The 17,194-nt window shown below is 36.8% G+C and overlaps 1 protein-coding gene across 1 annotated transcript in view; it reads left to right on the top strand.

Moving 5' to 3' along the window:
* The window catches only part of SPAG6 (sperm associated antigen 6), a 63,244-nt gene that overhangs the window by 34,038 nt on the left and 12,012 nt on the right, over nt 1-17,194 (top strand). Inside the window, exons 5-8 of the mRNA XM_061435982.1 lie at nt 3,961-4,166; nt 5,043-5,216; nt 8,107-8,259; nt 10,792-10,983. Of these exons, the coding sequence (XP_061291966.1) occupies nt 3,961-4,166; nt 5,043-5,216; nt 8,107-8,259; nt 10,792-10,983 (725 nt within the window). The remainder of the gene's footprint in view (nt 1-3,960; nt 4,167-5,042; nt 5,217-8,106; nt 8,260-10,791; nt 10,984-17,194) is intronic.

The following is a 17,194-nucleotide window of genomic DNA, read 5'->3' on the forward strand; positions in this document are numbered from 1 at the left end:
TGAGGGTTTTGGTTTTTTGAGGGTTTTGGTTATCCCTGCCTTTTTTTTTTTTAAGAGTAGAAAAGTATAGGGAAGAAGAAAAGGGGAGATGGAAGGAAAATGGGAAGCACTGCCTGAAATTGCACCGTGTACATTTCCCCAAACACTCCACGTATTGACTCCCAGCCCCACTCTGCACTGCGGTCTGTTCACACACTCACCTTTAGCAAAGTCCACCAGGACAGAGCAATGTTTTACTTTATTTGGCTTCCCCAAGATCTAACTAACCCAGTTTCTGGCACACAGGAAGCACGTAATGAACACGAAATGACCAGAAAAGAGAGCAAAATATGTGCATACACCAAGCCTGAGAGGGCAGAATCATATCAGTATGGCTGGGGCTGTAAGTCAGACTATCAACCACACGTGGCTTAAGCCTGAGGATGTTTTTCATTTCACATGACACAAAATTCAGAGTCAGGGCCATTCCAAGGTTGGCTATGCAGCTGAACAGTGTCACGGGGGACCCAGATGTTTCTTATTTTTGTACTCAGCCATCCTCAGCATATTGGCGATTTCTCCTATTACAGTTGCAAGATGGATGTAGGAGTTCCCAGATGTCATTTGCAGGCAGATGTGCCCATGTCCAGCACAGATGAGGTGGTGTTTCCTCCTGTGTATCTCTGTTTATTACAGAGGAAAATTTCTCACAGATGCTTCCAGCTGACTTCTACCCAGGTCCCATTTGCCAGGATTGGTTCACAAGCCCATGCCCTGACTGACAAGAAGCCAACTGCGACTGGTACAGAAATACCAGAGGAAGCAATGGTACGGAAGAGAAGAAAGATACACCACAGGAAAAAAGAGCGGTAGAGGCAGGATGAAATAGTTAGCCTGTGGTTTGTGTAACATATTGGATTGGCCAAAAGGTTCATTTGGGTTTTTCCATAACATCCATAATATCTTATGGAAAAACCTGAATGAACATTTTGGCCAACCCAGTAGTATGGCTTGCGTTATTTAGGCCTATTATAATGTAATGTATGTATGTACTCTTACCTGTATATACATCTTGTACCCAGTATATGTATGAAGGTGGTTGAACAATATTGTTTATTAATAACAGTGTGTGCCATCTAAGAGCAGAGCCAGGTTTTGAAGGACCATGTATATGAAACTCAAGTACAGCATTGATTGCTAGGCCCCATCCAGGTCCCTAGAAGCTTCATTCCTTTCAGGCAAGCCTTTCTTTGGTACCCTACTCATCCTTCCCCTCATTTAGCATTACTATTTCAGAAAGAATGGAAAGCAGCTTTAGATGGAAATGGGTAACAAGCCAGAAAAACTGGGGTTTCTTTCATAACAGAGTTCAGGGAAAGGAGGATAACAGAACTCAATTATTCAAGGAAAGAATACAATGTATGGGAGTTACAACCATAACATTTGTTTTAAAGAACTTTGTTTTCATTAATAGTACTTTTAATTGTTCACTGCATATTCTTTACTCTTAGAAACAGTGTGAAAGTGAAAATACATACATAGATGAAGTAATCCTTATGCTTTCTCAAAATAAAATATTCAGCCTAGTAGAGTTGACCTTGAACAATGTGGGAGTTAGAGGTGCTGACCCTCCCTGGAGTGGAAAATCTGAGTATAATTTACAGTCAGCCCTCATATTATCACTTCCTGCATGTCTGAGATCCTGAATCCAATCAACCACTGATGGTGCAGTACTGCAGAGTTTATCATTGAAAAAGCCCGCCTACACGTGCACCCACGTGGATCAAATCCAGCGTTGTTCAAGGGTCACCTGGATATATAGATTCCAGGCACCCTTGAATATGACTATATAAATTTGATGTTACCATACAACAGGGAGGTCTGGCATGCTGCAGTCCATGGGGTCACATAGAGTCAGACACAGTGGGGCGACTGAACAACAGCAACAACCATACCACACCTGTATAATTTGAATTGAATTAAATTAACATGCTAATTATTAAAGTAGAATATAAAAATTATATCTGGAAATTGCATGATATCACACCCTTATGTTTTCTTCCCTTTTCCCTTGGGAAGAAAGAGTGATCACCTGCTTTACCTGCTATATTGTTGGTCTTCAGGGAATGGCAGTAGAATCTCAGAGCGGTTTCTGAGGAATGTCTTCTATTGATTTGAGGTGGATATTCCAGTCAGTTGCTGCTGTTGTCTTTTTTTTTTTTAATTAAAAAATTATTTTTTATTTTTACTTTTTGGGCATACTGTGCAGCATGTGGGATCTTATTTCCCTGAACAGGGATTGAACTCATGCTCCCTGTAGTAAAAGCAGAGTCTTAACTACTGGACCACCAAGACAGTCCCCTTCCCACCTTTTTTTAAAAAACATATTCCTCTTATCTGCCTCTGGTTCTTGAGATTACATATTAACTTCCCATTGTATTTCATATTTCACACTGGATTTTTTAATTGAAACATATTTGCTAATCAGCATAATGTTAATTTTAGAAGCGTATCATTTGCGCCAGCATTGAATGAGTCTGGCACATAATAACCTTCCATTGATACTTGTTTAATGAAAGAATGAATGAATCATTTATACAATATGGGACTTCTCAGATAATTATAATAATTGAAGGAAAACAAGTGTTGGACACTAACCTTCATTTTCTAACATTATTTCCTTTTAGAAAATGTGATATTACCAGTTGTTTGAAAAATTAAAGACTCTTCTTTAAAGACTAAGTGATATGCTGAATTGATAATTTGGCTATTGACATAAATTGTCCAGGAGTGGAATTGCTGGGTCATATGATAGTTCTGTTTTTAGTTTTTTGAGTCCTCTCCATACTGTTCTCCATAGTGGCTGTACCAATTTACATTCTGCTGTGTGGTGACCTAAATGGGAAAGAAATCTAAAAAAGATTATGATATTATATATCATATACATATAGTCATATATGTATATGATTTACTTTGCTGTACAGCAGAAACTAATGCAACATTGTAAAACAACTATACTCCCAATACAAATTTTTTTAAATAACAGAAAAGATATAAATTGTCAAGCTGCTACACATCTGAGAAAATGAGAACATAATTTGAAAGGAAGAGGTTGTATAAATGGGTGTATGTGATTCAGTAAGAGAGGCCATGAACACGAGAGTAGGATCTGTAACTATGCAGTGTATTTTTTGCTTCTGAAAAGACATTTTTTACACATATATGGGTCTGCCTGTTTACCTTACATTCTCTGTAATTTAAAAACTGTGTTATTTTTTTATAGCTGTTATTCTTGGACACACAAATCAACATGTATATTTGAAAGATATTATTTCTGACATATCAAATGCTTATGATTAATTTCTTTAATGTTAAATTTTATATATTAAATCCTGTTGTTTGGTTGTAGTTCTCATTTTTTAAAATGTTTTTGTTATGTACAACAAAAATGCACCTTTTGTGTACAAAGTTTTAAAAAATCTTTTAAAATATGATAAGATGAAAGGAATTAAAAAATCGACATTATTGGCACGAGATTCATGTTAATGTTTACTCATGTAAATAGAACAAAATACTGCCTAATTAGTGTGGTTGGTAAATTTTTGGTACTTTAATTTTCTCTGTTATTGTAAACCATGCATAAAATGCTTGCCTATTGAGAAGTGCAGAATTGTCAGAGCTTAAACAGCTGACATCTGCTTACTCTCTTAAAAAAAAAAAAAAAGAATAACAAGCCATTTCAGCCTAATCTACCTCAAATGTGTTCATGTAAATGGAGGTCCATCTATTGACCTGTATTCTTTTCAGCTCGCTATTGGCCCACATGGTTCATGAAACCAGGAAGGCTGATTTGAAATGCAGATGTTGAGACAGTGAAGTACACCCTCCCCTTTTCGCTTTGCTGTATCTGTCAGGGTGAAAAGTGGCTTGTACAAGGGTCAGTCACCCATACTCACTTAATTACTTTTCTTGGACCCACAGAGCTGTCACAAGCTGTGGTGGATGCGGGAGCTGTTCCTCTCTTAGTGCTCTGTATCCAGGAGCCAGAAATTGCTTTGAAAAGGATTGCTGTTTCAGCCCTCAGTGATATTGCAAAGCATTCTCCAGAGTTAGCACAGACAGTGGTGGATGCAGGAGTGATTGCTCACTTAGCCCAGATGATCCTGAACCCTGATGCTAAACTGAAGGTATTTAAAAATAAAGTTGAGAAACAAACAAACCAGGATTCTGATAATCTAAGAAAATGGAAACGATATGTGTGCAGATGGATAGTATACATTTTTAGATATTAGTAAATTATCATGCAAAACAGGTCTGGGTATATTATGTATTTGGGTCCTTTCGTATGTGGAAACAATGCTGTAAGGATTAGACAATCAAGATGTGACTGGGGAAAAGTACATGCAATGCTGAAAACTAGAAGTAACATCAGAATCAGTAATTAAAGTAAGGAATCATGTCACGATTAAACCTCAGGGTTAGAAGGGACCTAAAGGTTTTCTAGCCCACTATTATATTTATGTTTCCTATGAAAATGGTCATATTAGTCTTTTGAGCTTTCTAAAATTTAATTTTCAGTTAATAGTCACCAATTATACTTTTATATTATAATAGTTATGTTCTATAAGATTTTAAGATTGTCAATGTTAATTAGACAATGTAAAATTCTTTAAAACTGTAACAGCCACCTGCCCAAAGTTCTGCTTGATCATGTTTGTATTACATTACTGTACTTATCATAAACTAATGATTTAAGTAGTGCATAGTTAAGAAATAATATTCACCCAAAGGTCATATTCTTTGACCAGCCTCAATAAGTAAATATTTAAATAGTCAATAGTGTGAACTAAGATGTTCAACTTGGAAATTAGGAAATTTAAGAAATTGAGTATTTAGGTATAAGAGTAGGAGGTGAATACTTGAAGACTCTTAGGTTATGTTGAATTTGTGTTTATTTTTTCCTCTTTATAAAGGAATTTGAATGTGATACAAAGCTGTTTAAATTACATCTGAACTCCACAGTGGACCATGTGTAATGTTTGGGTTTGGTTTTTGTTGAACAGCGTCAGGTCCTTTCAGCTCTCAGTCAGATCGCCAAACATTCTGTGGATCTGGCAGAAATGGTGGTCGAAGCAGAGATTTTTCCAGTGGTACTTACCTGTCTGAAGGACAAAGATGAATACGTGAAGAAAAACGCTTCTACTTTAATTAGAGAGATTGCAAAACATACACCCGAGGTAAAACAAGGGGAAAAGAAATCAGCTTCGAAATACAACCACATGCTGTTAGTTTAAGTTATTAAGCAGAACATCAATTTGTTGACAGGGCCCCGGGTGGTGTCACGTGTTGTGAGGGTTTCTCACCCTCAGCACAGTGGTCGTTTTGGCCGAGATGACCCTTGTCGTGGGGGGGCTGTCTGTATACTGTAGAGTGAATGTTCAGCAGCATCTCCGGCCTCTGCCCACTAGATGCTAGCAGCGCCCCTCCCCTAAGTTGTGACAATAAAAAATGTCCCCATGTATTACCAACTGTCTCCAAGGGGACGAAAGTGCCCCTACTTGAGAACCACTGGGTTGTAGCAATGGAATTTGAGTCTGAAATCTCAGTTTTTAATCATTAATCATTGTCTGCTTTCCACTTCTAAGTTGTAGGGACCGTGGACCTTTGTTGTCCTGTCACTCTAGGTCATCTGGGCGTAGTGAGAGACACTGCCCCTCCAGGATGGGAGAGATCACCAACTCCCTGCTCAGCCACTCACACATGGTGGTTCCTGCTCTGGGTTCTTAGATGGGAAAAGAATAGAGACGAAGTGAACTTGGGTAGATTAATCTGCTTCATACTCACGCATTGTGTGGAGGGGGCAGGGAGCGGTTTCAGCAGTTAGCTAGTTATGAACTAGCCCTAGGTTTAGTGTTTATGTGAGGCACTTTGACATCTATTACGATAAGGATAAAAGTCATGTAAGAAAAATTGAACAGCAGAGAGGCTCACAGTGAGCATATTCTGTAATTAGAAATAGCAGGATTGTTATCCTTGTATATTTCTTTGATAAATATAATACTTTCGAATGATATTTCAGATTTTGTTGTTTAGTCCCTAAGTTGTGTCCGACTCTTTTGTGACCCCATGGACTGTAGCCTGCCAGGATCCTCTGTGCATGGGATTTCCCAGGCAAAAATACTGGAGTGGGTTGCCATTTCCTTTTTCAGGGAATTTTCCTGACCTAGGGATTGAACCTGAGTCCCCTGCCTTGGCAGGTGCATTCTTTACCACTGAACCACCATTTTTTAGGTCTGAAATTTTAAAATTTGGCAATGCTAATGTAATATTATCAGACATCCTGGAATGTGAAGTCAAGTGGGTCTTAGGAAGCATCACTACAAACAAAGCTAGTGGAGGTGATGGAATTCCAGTTGAGCTATTTCAAATCCTAAAAGATGATGCTGTGAAAGTGCTGCACTCAATATGCCAGCAAGTTTGGAAAACTCAGCAGTGGCCATAGGACTGGAAAAGGTCAGTTTTCATTCCAATCCCAAAGAAAGGCAATGCCAAAGAATGTTCAAACTACAGCACAATTGCACTCATCTCACACGCTAGTAAAGTAATGCTTAAAATTCTCCAAGCAGGCTTCAGCAATATGTGAACCGTGAACTTCCAGTTGTTCAAGCTGGAAAAGCTTAGAAAAGGCAGAGGAATCAGAGATCAAATTGCCAACATCTGCTGGATCATCGAAAAAGCAAGGGAGTTCCAGAAAAACATCTATTTCTGCTTTATTGACTATGCCAAAGCCTTTGACTGTGTGGATCACGATAAACTCTGGAAAATTCAAAGAGATGGGAATACCAGACCACCTGACCTGCCTCTTGAGAAACCTGTATGCAGGTCAAGAAGCAACAGTTAGAACTGGACATGGAACAACAGACTGGTTCCAAATAGGAAAATGAGTACATCAAGGCTGTATATTGTCACCCTGTTTATTTAACTTATATGCAGAGTTCATCATGAGAAACACTGGGCTGGAGGAAGCACAAGCTGGAAACAAGATTGCCAGGAGAAATATCAATAACCTCAGATATGCAGATGACACCACCCTTATGGCAGAAAATGAAGAACTAAAGAGCCTCTTGATGAAAGTGAAAGAGGAGAGTGAAAAAGTTAGCTTAAAGCTCAACATTCAATAAACTAAGGTCATGGCATCTGGTCCCATCACTTCATGGTAAATAGATGGGGAAACAGTAGAAACAGTGGCTGACTTTATTTTGCTGGTTTCCAAAATCACTTCAGATGGTGATTGCAGCCATGAAATTAAAAGACGCTTACTCCTTGGAAGGAAAGTTATGACCAACCTAGATAGCATATTGAAAAGCAGAGACATCACCTTGTCAACAAAGATCCGTCTAGTCAAAGCTATGGTTTTTCCAGTGGCTATGTATGGATATGAGAGTTGGACTATAAAGAAAGCTGAGCACCGAAGAATTGATGCCTTTGAACTGTGGTGTTGGAGAAGACTCTTGAGAGTCCCTTGGACTGCAAGGAGATCCAACCAGTCCATCCTAAAGGAGATCAGTCCTGGGTGTTCATTGGAAGAACTGATGTTAAAGCTGAAACTCCAGTACTTTGGCCACCTCATGCAAAGAGCTGACTCATTGGAAAAGACTCTGATGCTGGGAAAGATTGAGGGCAGGAGGAGAAGGGGACGACAGAGGATGAGATGGTTGGATGGCATCACCGACTCAATGGACATGGGTTTGGGTGAACTCCAGGAGTTGGTAATAGACAGGGAGGCCTGGCGTACTGTGGTTCGTGGGTCGCAAAGAGTCGGACATGACAGCGACTGAACTGAACTGAACATAATATTCAAAGGTCATCTTATACTGGACTTCCTTCATGGTCCAGTGATTGAGAATCCCCCTTGCAATACAGGGGACACAGGTTCGTTCCCTGGTGGGGAAACCGAGATCCCACATGCTGTGGGGCCTGCATGCTGCAATGAAGACCGAGCACAGTCAACTCATACTGCTAATAATAAAACCAAAATATCCTCTACAAAATATTTTAAAAAATAATAATAAAGATCATCTCATACTTTAGGGCCGTGATAATGTAACTCTCCCTCTTTTCTCTTAGCTTTCTCAGCTGATAGTGAACGCTGGGGGAGTTGCTGCTGTGATCGACTGCATCGGGTCCTGCAAAGGGAACATAAGGCTGCCAGGCATCATGCTGCTTGGCTATGTGGCAGCTCATTCTGAGAACCTGGCAATGGCGGTCATCATTTCCAAGGTTTGCCCTTGTTTCCTTTCCCCCTGATTTTGCAGCAAGATCCTCTAAGACAGTCCACAGATTAATATTCTCCCACAGAATGTACAATATAACTGATCAGAGACAAAGAATTACCAGCTTTTTTCCAGGCTTACTAGTAAGTTTGCCAGAGCAATGCTTAAAGTAAGGTTGACTTGGCAGGAAGTTTGAAGTTTTACCCAGTGTTTAATATTAATAAAATGTCAGCACCTCTGAGTGTTAGTATTATCTGTATCTAAGTGATGTGTATTTTGTATCTTGAAGGATTGGCTTTACAAATATGTAAAGCATACTTTGATTAAAGACAACTAACATACCCAATGGTCATTTGTATCATCTTGTACGGATGGCTCTCTCTCCTTTAGCTTCCAGGAGCTAATTTCTCTTCTTAGATGTGGGCAATTCAGAGTGCATGGGCACATGTCGGATAGCAGTGTTTCTGTTTGCTTGCTCGAGGGATTTGGCCTTATCTCAGTTTACAACTCTGTATTAACCCACCAGATTGAGTAACCCTGGCTCATAGTAGGTGCTCAAAAAATATTTGTTGAATGAGTAAATATTGATCTCCTGAAGCATGCTTCAAAGGCTGTGTGCTCCCAGTGTCTCTGGCAGCCCTCTAGGGTGCAGGTTTCTTATCAGCATGGAAAACCTGCTGCTGTATGTTAAACAGAATTGTGGATTTTTTTTTATCCTTTGCTAATCCTCAGAATAAAAAGGAGCCTCAGATCTTTATTTTCTACCTATTCCTTGATAATACTTTACTTCACTCCCTCTTTATCCTGAGCTTTTCCTTTTGTTCTTCTATTACCAAAGACTCTGATAGTGACTAGGGCAGTAGTGCTGCTTCCTGAAGGGTCACGGTGGGGGTATTATTGGAATTCTTGATTCTTGGTTCTTGTGTGGATTGTCAGAAAGTCCACACATAGGAAGGACGAGGAAAGAAGCCGCGATTACTTTTGCTTCCTGTGTTTCTTCCCCAGACTATCCAGGAGGTGCTCCCCCTCTTTGGTCTGGGGCTGCTGGCCTCTCACACCTGGTTATCTTTCATTTAATTGAAGATCAAGGTGGGGGCAGCAGCAGTTTGAGGCCGATCACTCAGCACTGCATTATTCTTTCTGGTTCTGTGTAGTACTGTCAGGACTGACAATACCTCCCATCTAAATAATACTTTCTAATGTTCAAAGCACTGTCATGCTTCTTGTCTCATTTGCTGTTCATAACAGCCATGGCTATTAAGTCATCGTTTTGGGGACTGTCTTCTTTTCCTCCTGCTTCTTCATTCTTGGTATGTCTCAGATGTATGGACTTTCTAGAAAGTTGCCTCATTCTGAAGATAGAAAAGATTCTGACCTTTTTTTTTTTAATATATATGGGCTGACACACATTTTTAGTTGTAAGAAAGAAGTCAAAGAAGTAATATGGCAGATCTCTTCTGGAAATTGGTCTTAAAAGCCAAATTTAGGGACTTCCATGGTGGTCCAGTGTTTAACACTCCTTGTTTCCAGTGCATAGGGATTTGGATTTGATCCCTGGTCAAGGAACTAGGATCCCACGTGCTGAGTAGTGTGGCCAAAAAATTTAAAAAAAAAAATTTAAAAGTGGAGGGAAAAAAACTATAGATGATCATTTGGCCTTTGCTTGTGGGAGGATGACCATGTGATAGTGGCTTTTGTGGTACTGAATTTAAGGTGATAATTTAGTATCAGCATTAGATAATTTAGTTTAGTCTCAAGTTAAAAAGTTATACCCATACAGAATGAATTATAATTTGATTTGGTTATTTGACTCTTCTTTGGGTATATAAGCTGTGATGCATTTGAGGCCCTTTAGTTAATTCTCTTTTATTTAGCTACAATTGAAGTTTGAAGTACAAAATACAAGCACATGCCATCAGTGTAGTAAAAGTGCTCATCCCTTCTTTGACATTCAGTCAGATTAAATTGGGCAAAACTATTGTGTAAATGTTGACCAAAAGTAATGGAAATTTACTATTTCAGGAAAGATTTTAGTGAATATATTTCACCTAAAATTTACTTAAATAGGATTCTTGCTCATATTATTCATTTGATTTTGGGTCCATAGTAGGTATTTTGTTTTTGGATCTCTTGGTGAAAAGTTAATTTTTAAAAAGATTCTAAATTAACTTTTTTAGTTTAGAAGGAAAGCAAATGATTTTAAACTCCTGTGCATTTTTAATTTGTCACAGTGGTATCTGGCTTTGCCTAAATACTAGCCTGTGGCATCTGTTTTTTGGTTAAATGCCTCTGTTTGGGGAGCAAATGCTAGTAGAGATACTTAGTTTAGTTGGGTTGTTACAGATAATTAAGGTAAATTAGTTCTAGTCGTTTTATTGACTTGAAAAATGACGGCCCCTGTGAAGTGCTCATTTATTGAACAGTTTAAAGGAAAAAAAGGATCAAGACCGAAATGATTCTTCTAATGTCTGAGAGACATGGAAGACCCTTTAATCCTGCTCTGGGTTCGTAACTCTTGCTCTTTTGATCCACACTGCAGGGTGTGCCCCAGTTGTCCCTCTGCTTGTCAGAAGAACCAGAAGACCATATTAAGGCTGCTGCCGCCTGGGCCTTGGGACACATTGGGAGACACACTCCTGAGCACGCACGGGCCGTCGCTGTCACAAACACTCTGCCTGTCCTGCTCTCTTTGTACATGTCAACCGAGAGTTCTGAGGATCTTCAAGTGAAAGTAAGTGCTTAATTCTTCATCGTTTTAATGAAGGTTTGTTAGATTTTTAATTCATAATATGTAATTTAAAATGTTTTAATTTTTATTGTGGACAACATCTTTTTTTTTTTTTTTTGTACGCTTGATTGATTTTTGTCTGTGCTGGTCTTTGCCGCTGCTCTCAGACTTTGTTTAGTTGCTGTGAGCGGAGGCTAGCCTAGTTGTGGTGTGTGGGCTCTAGGGCACTTGGGCTTCAGTAATTGAAGCTGATGGGCTCACTAGTTGTGCATGGGCTTAGTTGTTCCAAGATACATGTTATCTTTCTGGACCAGGGATGGAACCTGTGTCTCCTGCACCGCAGGGCAGTTTCTTAACCACTGACTGGACCACCAGGGAAGTCCAACAATATCATTTTTCTGAGTCAAGAAATAAGTTTATCAGAAGAATTGAGGTGACTCTTTGAAAACGAATTACCCTTGTCTCTAAAAATCAATGATAAATTTTAAAGGAAGTTCTCTAGGGTACAAAGTTTTTTGTAAAATGAATGTCTGATTGTTGCCACTTACATTTCTATTGACTTTTCTTATGGAATAGGAGTTAAATAATAGGACTTTGGAGGTGAAATTGGCCAGAGAGAACTTTAGTCCATTTTAAATTAAAAATTGAGCCTAAAAAAATTTAAAAGGAATGCCTCTCCAAAGGCATTCCTGAAGCATGAGTGACGAGTGACCTCTCCTAACTCCAAGTCTGTCTGATCTTTTAGTTATGTCTTATATTTGTTCCTTGAAAGGAAAATGACCATAAGATTCCCCAAATTAAACATTTAAAAATCTTGTATTAAAAAAATGAAGATTTCTGAAAAAAATATTACTAACTACTAAAATGGTTCATTAAACACTAATATAAAGCAGGATGGGTTTTAAAAATAATCTTAGAATTTCAAAGGAAGAAAAATGTTTCCCAACATACTCCCTATTAGGAAAACATCTAACTTCTTGAAAGCAGCTCTCAGGATTAACTTGGGTTGAGGGAAATACACAGGAAAGACAATAATTCAAGATAAAATGAACAGTAAGTTAAATTGTAACTTAAATTTGAAGGAAAACAATAAAGTAACAAATAGGAAAACACATTTTACAACAACTTTAGACAGTATAATGGGACAGGAAATCTATTTGAACTGCACAGTTTGAGGGACTCTGAAAGCTATCAAGTGAGTCATTTATTTATAAATTTTATAAAAGTAAATTTATGTTGATTTGATTATGTTTACATGTTTTTTCTCTACAAACTCATTGAGGGAAGTTGATTTCTAAGATTAAGATTAAGATTTCTAAGATTTCCATTTTTATAAGACTTTCTAGATTAAAGCAATGATTTAATAGATTTCTATTACTTGTCTCTAATGTTGAGTCTATTCCTTGGCAAAGCATGGTAGATGGTAAAATTGATAATGTGCTAAGGTCTTTTCCTGTGTAACAATTCTGTGATTCTTTGACTTTCTGGTGAGAAAACACAAATCCATTTCCAGTTTTGAGTTGTCTAAATACAGATGATTTACATATGTGTAATTTTAACCTATGTATGTCTTTCTCTTTTTACGTCAAAATTCTTTAACCCATTATCATCATTGTCTTTCTTCCTCCCTCCCTCTCCCCCTTCCCTACTTCCTCCTCTTTCCTTCTCCCTCCTCCTCACTTCTCATCCTCCCCACCCTTACCTCTAGTGATCCAGGGAAATAAAAGAATACATCAGCTACAGCATGAATAATTAATAGCAGAGTAGATAGTAATTATAGTTTGAGAAACCCTTGCAAATAGTCTCTTAGGGAGCGCTATATACTATTTACATGCTACCAAGTTTATATAACTTGATTTTTGATTAACATTATGATGCTATATTGTATAAATATCATCGGAGTAAAAATGGTTGATTACTTTTTGAAGTCAGATAATTTTTATTGTATATTAGTTTAACAAAGGTGGTTTTGTTAAAACATTAAGGTTTACTAATAGAAGTTTCCTTCTACCTTTATTTGATACAATATTTATTTTCAGGAAATACAGTGGGTATTAAATTAAAAGTGATTTATCAATCATTATCCTGTCATCAATCTTTCCAAGGCTTTAAATCCATACAAATGTTTTCTTATTGTAGGGACTTAATCATTCTGTTGTTTTTTTTTCTTCTCCAAGGTCTCTTGGATTCTATCAGTTGTTTTAAAGGCTTTAGAGTAAAAGTCCAAACCCTTTGATTTGACACTATCTCAAAAGGGAAAAGTATCCAAGCACTTTAGGAACTGTCTAATGGTGTTTCTCATTTGTTATTCTGTAGCAGCTTTCAAATTACAAGGCCATGTTGAAGTTACTTTTGTCCCAAAGACATGTAAGCTCTTGTAAGCATTCTCTAATTGGTTCTGATCCAGGAGAGCCCAGGAGCAGCCCCTTGGAATTTCTTGCACGTTTTCACATGGTCTTACTATCTGCCTGTACCTATGTAATTTCAAATGCCTTATGAAAGTGAAAAAAATATGTATCTTTTATATAATCATCTTACCCATATATACTTTGAAAATATTCAGGTAGTTGCATTTTTATTTGTTTTGATTCAGAGGTATTAGATGGAATTAGTTTGATATTTGAATGGTTACAAAGCTATTCAAATAGTTATAAGACTATTTCTAACATAATTATTTAAATATTACATTCTTACTGTCTTGGTTGTTCCCCTTTGTTTTTAGCAGCTTTACTGAAATATAACTCATATTCCATATAATTTACCCATTTTAAACTATATAATTCAATGGTTTAGTGAAGATTCACAGGTGCTACCATCGCCACAGTCTAATTTTAGAACTTTTTATTTTCCCATTAGCTGTCACTCCATGTCCTCCCTGTCTAGCCCCAGGCAACCATTATTTTACTATCTGTCTTTGAGGATTTGCCTCTTCTGGACATTTCATTTAAACAGAACCATACAATATATGTTGCCCTTTGTGCCTGGCTTCTTTCGCTAAGTGTAAGTTTCAAGGTTCATCCATGTTGTAACATATATCAATATTTTGTTCCTTTTAATTACCAAATAATATTCATTGTATTGATATGCCACATTTTGCTTTTCTATTCACTGCTTGGACCTTGGATTGTTTCTACTCCTTGACCATCATGAACAATGCCACTATGAACATAACTGTACAGTTTTTGTATGGATGTATGTTTTCATTTCTCTTGGGTATATACCTAGGAATAGACTTGTGAGGTCGTATGATAACTCTTTTTAACATTTTGAGGAACTGTCAAACTGTTTTCCAATGTAGTTATACCATTTTGATTCCCACCAGCAATGTATGAGGGTTCTAATTTTCAACATCATTGCCATCTCTCGTTACTGTCTTTATTTTTAATTGTAGCCATCCTAGTGGGTATGCATTCATATCTCATTGTGGTTTTGATTTGCATTTCCCTGATGGCTAAAGATGCTGAAATTTTTTTTCTTGTGCTTACTGGCCATTTGTATATCTTCTTTGGAGAAATGTCTAATCAGACCTTTGGCCCATTTTTAAATTGGGCTATTTATGTTTTTATTATTGAGAATTTAAGGATTCTTTACATCTTATGGATACAAGTCCTTATCAGATGTATGACTTACAAATATTTTTTCCTATTTGGTGGGTTGTCTTATCATTTTATTGATAGTATTGTTTACAACAAGTCTGTAAAAAATTTTAATGAGATTCAGTTTATCTTTTTTTTTTTTTGTTTTTTCGCTCCTGTGCTTTTGGAGCTATATGTGAGAAGACTTTTCCTAGCACAGAGTCAAGAAGATTTACTCCTGTGTAACCCCCTCATTTAAATAACTATAGCTCTTTGGTCAGAATACTTTCAGAATAAAATTAACTTTTGAATAAAGAAGCATTTTTCATTTTAAGCAGTTTTCAGGGAAGATCATTCATTTTCAACAATGAAACAACAATGAATGATTTTTTGTTACTCCTTTCATTTTCTGTGAAAAACAAAGCGGCATCAAGTGTTTGTCTCGAATTGACAATTTTGTTTTGCTAATTACTATTCTTATGTGTATTGTTAATAGGAAAAAAGGGTAGTATTGCTAATCACTTATTGTGGTTTCTACAAGAGCTTTGATCAGTGTGGCTACAGTCAGCTTTTAGAAATGACAGAAAAATTAATGAATGTAGAATTGTAGATGCTACACTAGTTTGTAGGAAAACCAGGCTCAAACCCAAGTTGTCCTACACAGACAGTCCATGATTCCTTCCCTCACATCATCATGTAATATTATATATGTCTAAAGATAGACACTAACTACTAAATGCTGTGACATTTAGCAAAATTCATAATCTCTTATTCATTATTTTGAAGTAACACATGACTTGATTTTCTGACCCAGGTAAAGAAAAGGATTTGTTGACCCCACATAATTTCTGTACAATTTACAGAATAAAATTATAGGAACAATTTTATTTCACTCACAGCCACAAGTCACCAAATACAAGTCATATTTTCTAAAGGCTTATACATTTTAAACCCAACATATAACATGATCTTGTATGTAGAAAATCCTAAGGAATACACACACACACATTCACTAATACTAGAAGTAGTAAGAGTTCAACAGAATCACTGGGTGGAAGAGAAATATGTAAAAACCAACTGTATTTTTGTATTCTAGTAGTGAGTAATTCAAATATGAAAGTAAGAAAATAGTTTCATTTATAATAGCATCACAAGAATAAAATATTTAGGAATAAATTTAACAAAAGAAGTATAAGACTTGTACACTGAAAACTGTAAAACATTGCTGAAAAAATTAAAGAAGATCTGAATAAATGAAGAGACATTCCATGTTCACAGATCGGAAGGTTTGATATTGTTAAAATGGCAATTCAATACTGTTAAAAATGATCTATATTTTCAATACAATCCCTTTCAAAATCCCAGATGTCTTTTTTCCTCAAAAAACTTGAGAAGCTGATCCTGAGATTCATATAGAAATGCAAAGGACTTGAACTTGCCAAAACAGTCTTGAGAAAGAAAGACTTAACACTGCCCAGTTTCAAAACTTACTATAAAGCTACACAAACAAGGTGCTTACAGAAAGACTATATAGATATCAATGTAGTAATCAAATAAAAAATCTGAAATGGACCCTTTTATCGTCAACTGACTTTCCCAAAGGTGCCAAGGCAATTTAATGTTAAAAGATAGTCTTGTCAGCAAATGGTACTAGGACAATTATTATATCTTCAGAGAAAAATATTAATTTGGATCCTTATCTCGTACCATACACTAGAATTAACTAAAAATGAATAATACTGATAGATCTAAATGCAAGAATTAAGATTATAAAACTCTTAGAAGAAAACATAGGAGTAAGTCTTTTTAGCCTTGGAATAGGCATTGATTTCTTAAAAATGACACTTAAAGCACAAGTAATAAAAGAAAACACTGATAAATTGGATTTCATCAAAATGAAAAACTTGTATGCCCCAGAAGACATTACTGAAAAAATGAAAAGACAAGCCACAGACTGAAAAATTACTTGCAAATCATATATTCAAGCAAGGACTTGTATTCAAAGTATATAAAGAGCTCTTACAACTCAATAATAAGAAGATACATAACCTCACTAAGCAATGGGCAAAAATGAATAGACATTTCACTGACAAATGACCAATCAGCACATAGAAAGATTCTCAACATCATTAGTCACTAGAGAAACACAAATCAAAACCATAATGAGATATTACTTCACACCCACAAGAATGGCTATAATTAATAAGACAGAAAATAACAAGTGTTGGTCTTTCTATGGAGAATTGAACCTTCCTACACTACTGGTGACCCACTCCAGTATTCTTGCCTGGAGAATCCCAGGGACAGAGGAGCCTAGTGGGCTGCCGTCTATGGGGTTGCACAGAGTCAGACATGACTGAAGCAACTTAGCAGCAGCAGCAGCAGCAGCAGCAGCACACTACTGGTGAGAATGTAAAATGTTGCAGTCATGTTGAAAAAGAGTTTGGTAGTTTCTCAAAATATTAAACATAAATTTACCATTATCACCCAATAACTCTACTCTTCAGTATTTTCCCAAGTGAAAAAATTTGCATGTGAATCTTCATAGCAGCATTATTCATATTAGCCCAAAGTGGAATTAACCCAAATGTCCATCAACTGGTGAATGGATAAACAAAATGTGATAAATCCCTGTAATG

Source organism: Bos javanicus, chromosome 13 (assembly GCF_032452875.1).
Source record: "Bos javanicus breed banteng chromosome 13, ARS-OSU_banteng_1.0, whole genome shotgun sequence".
NCBI lineage: Eukaryota > Metazoa > Chordata > Mammalia > Artiodactyla > Bovidae > Bos > Bos javanicus.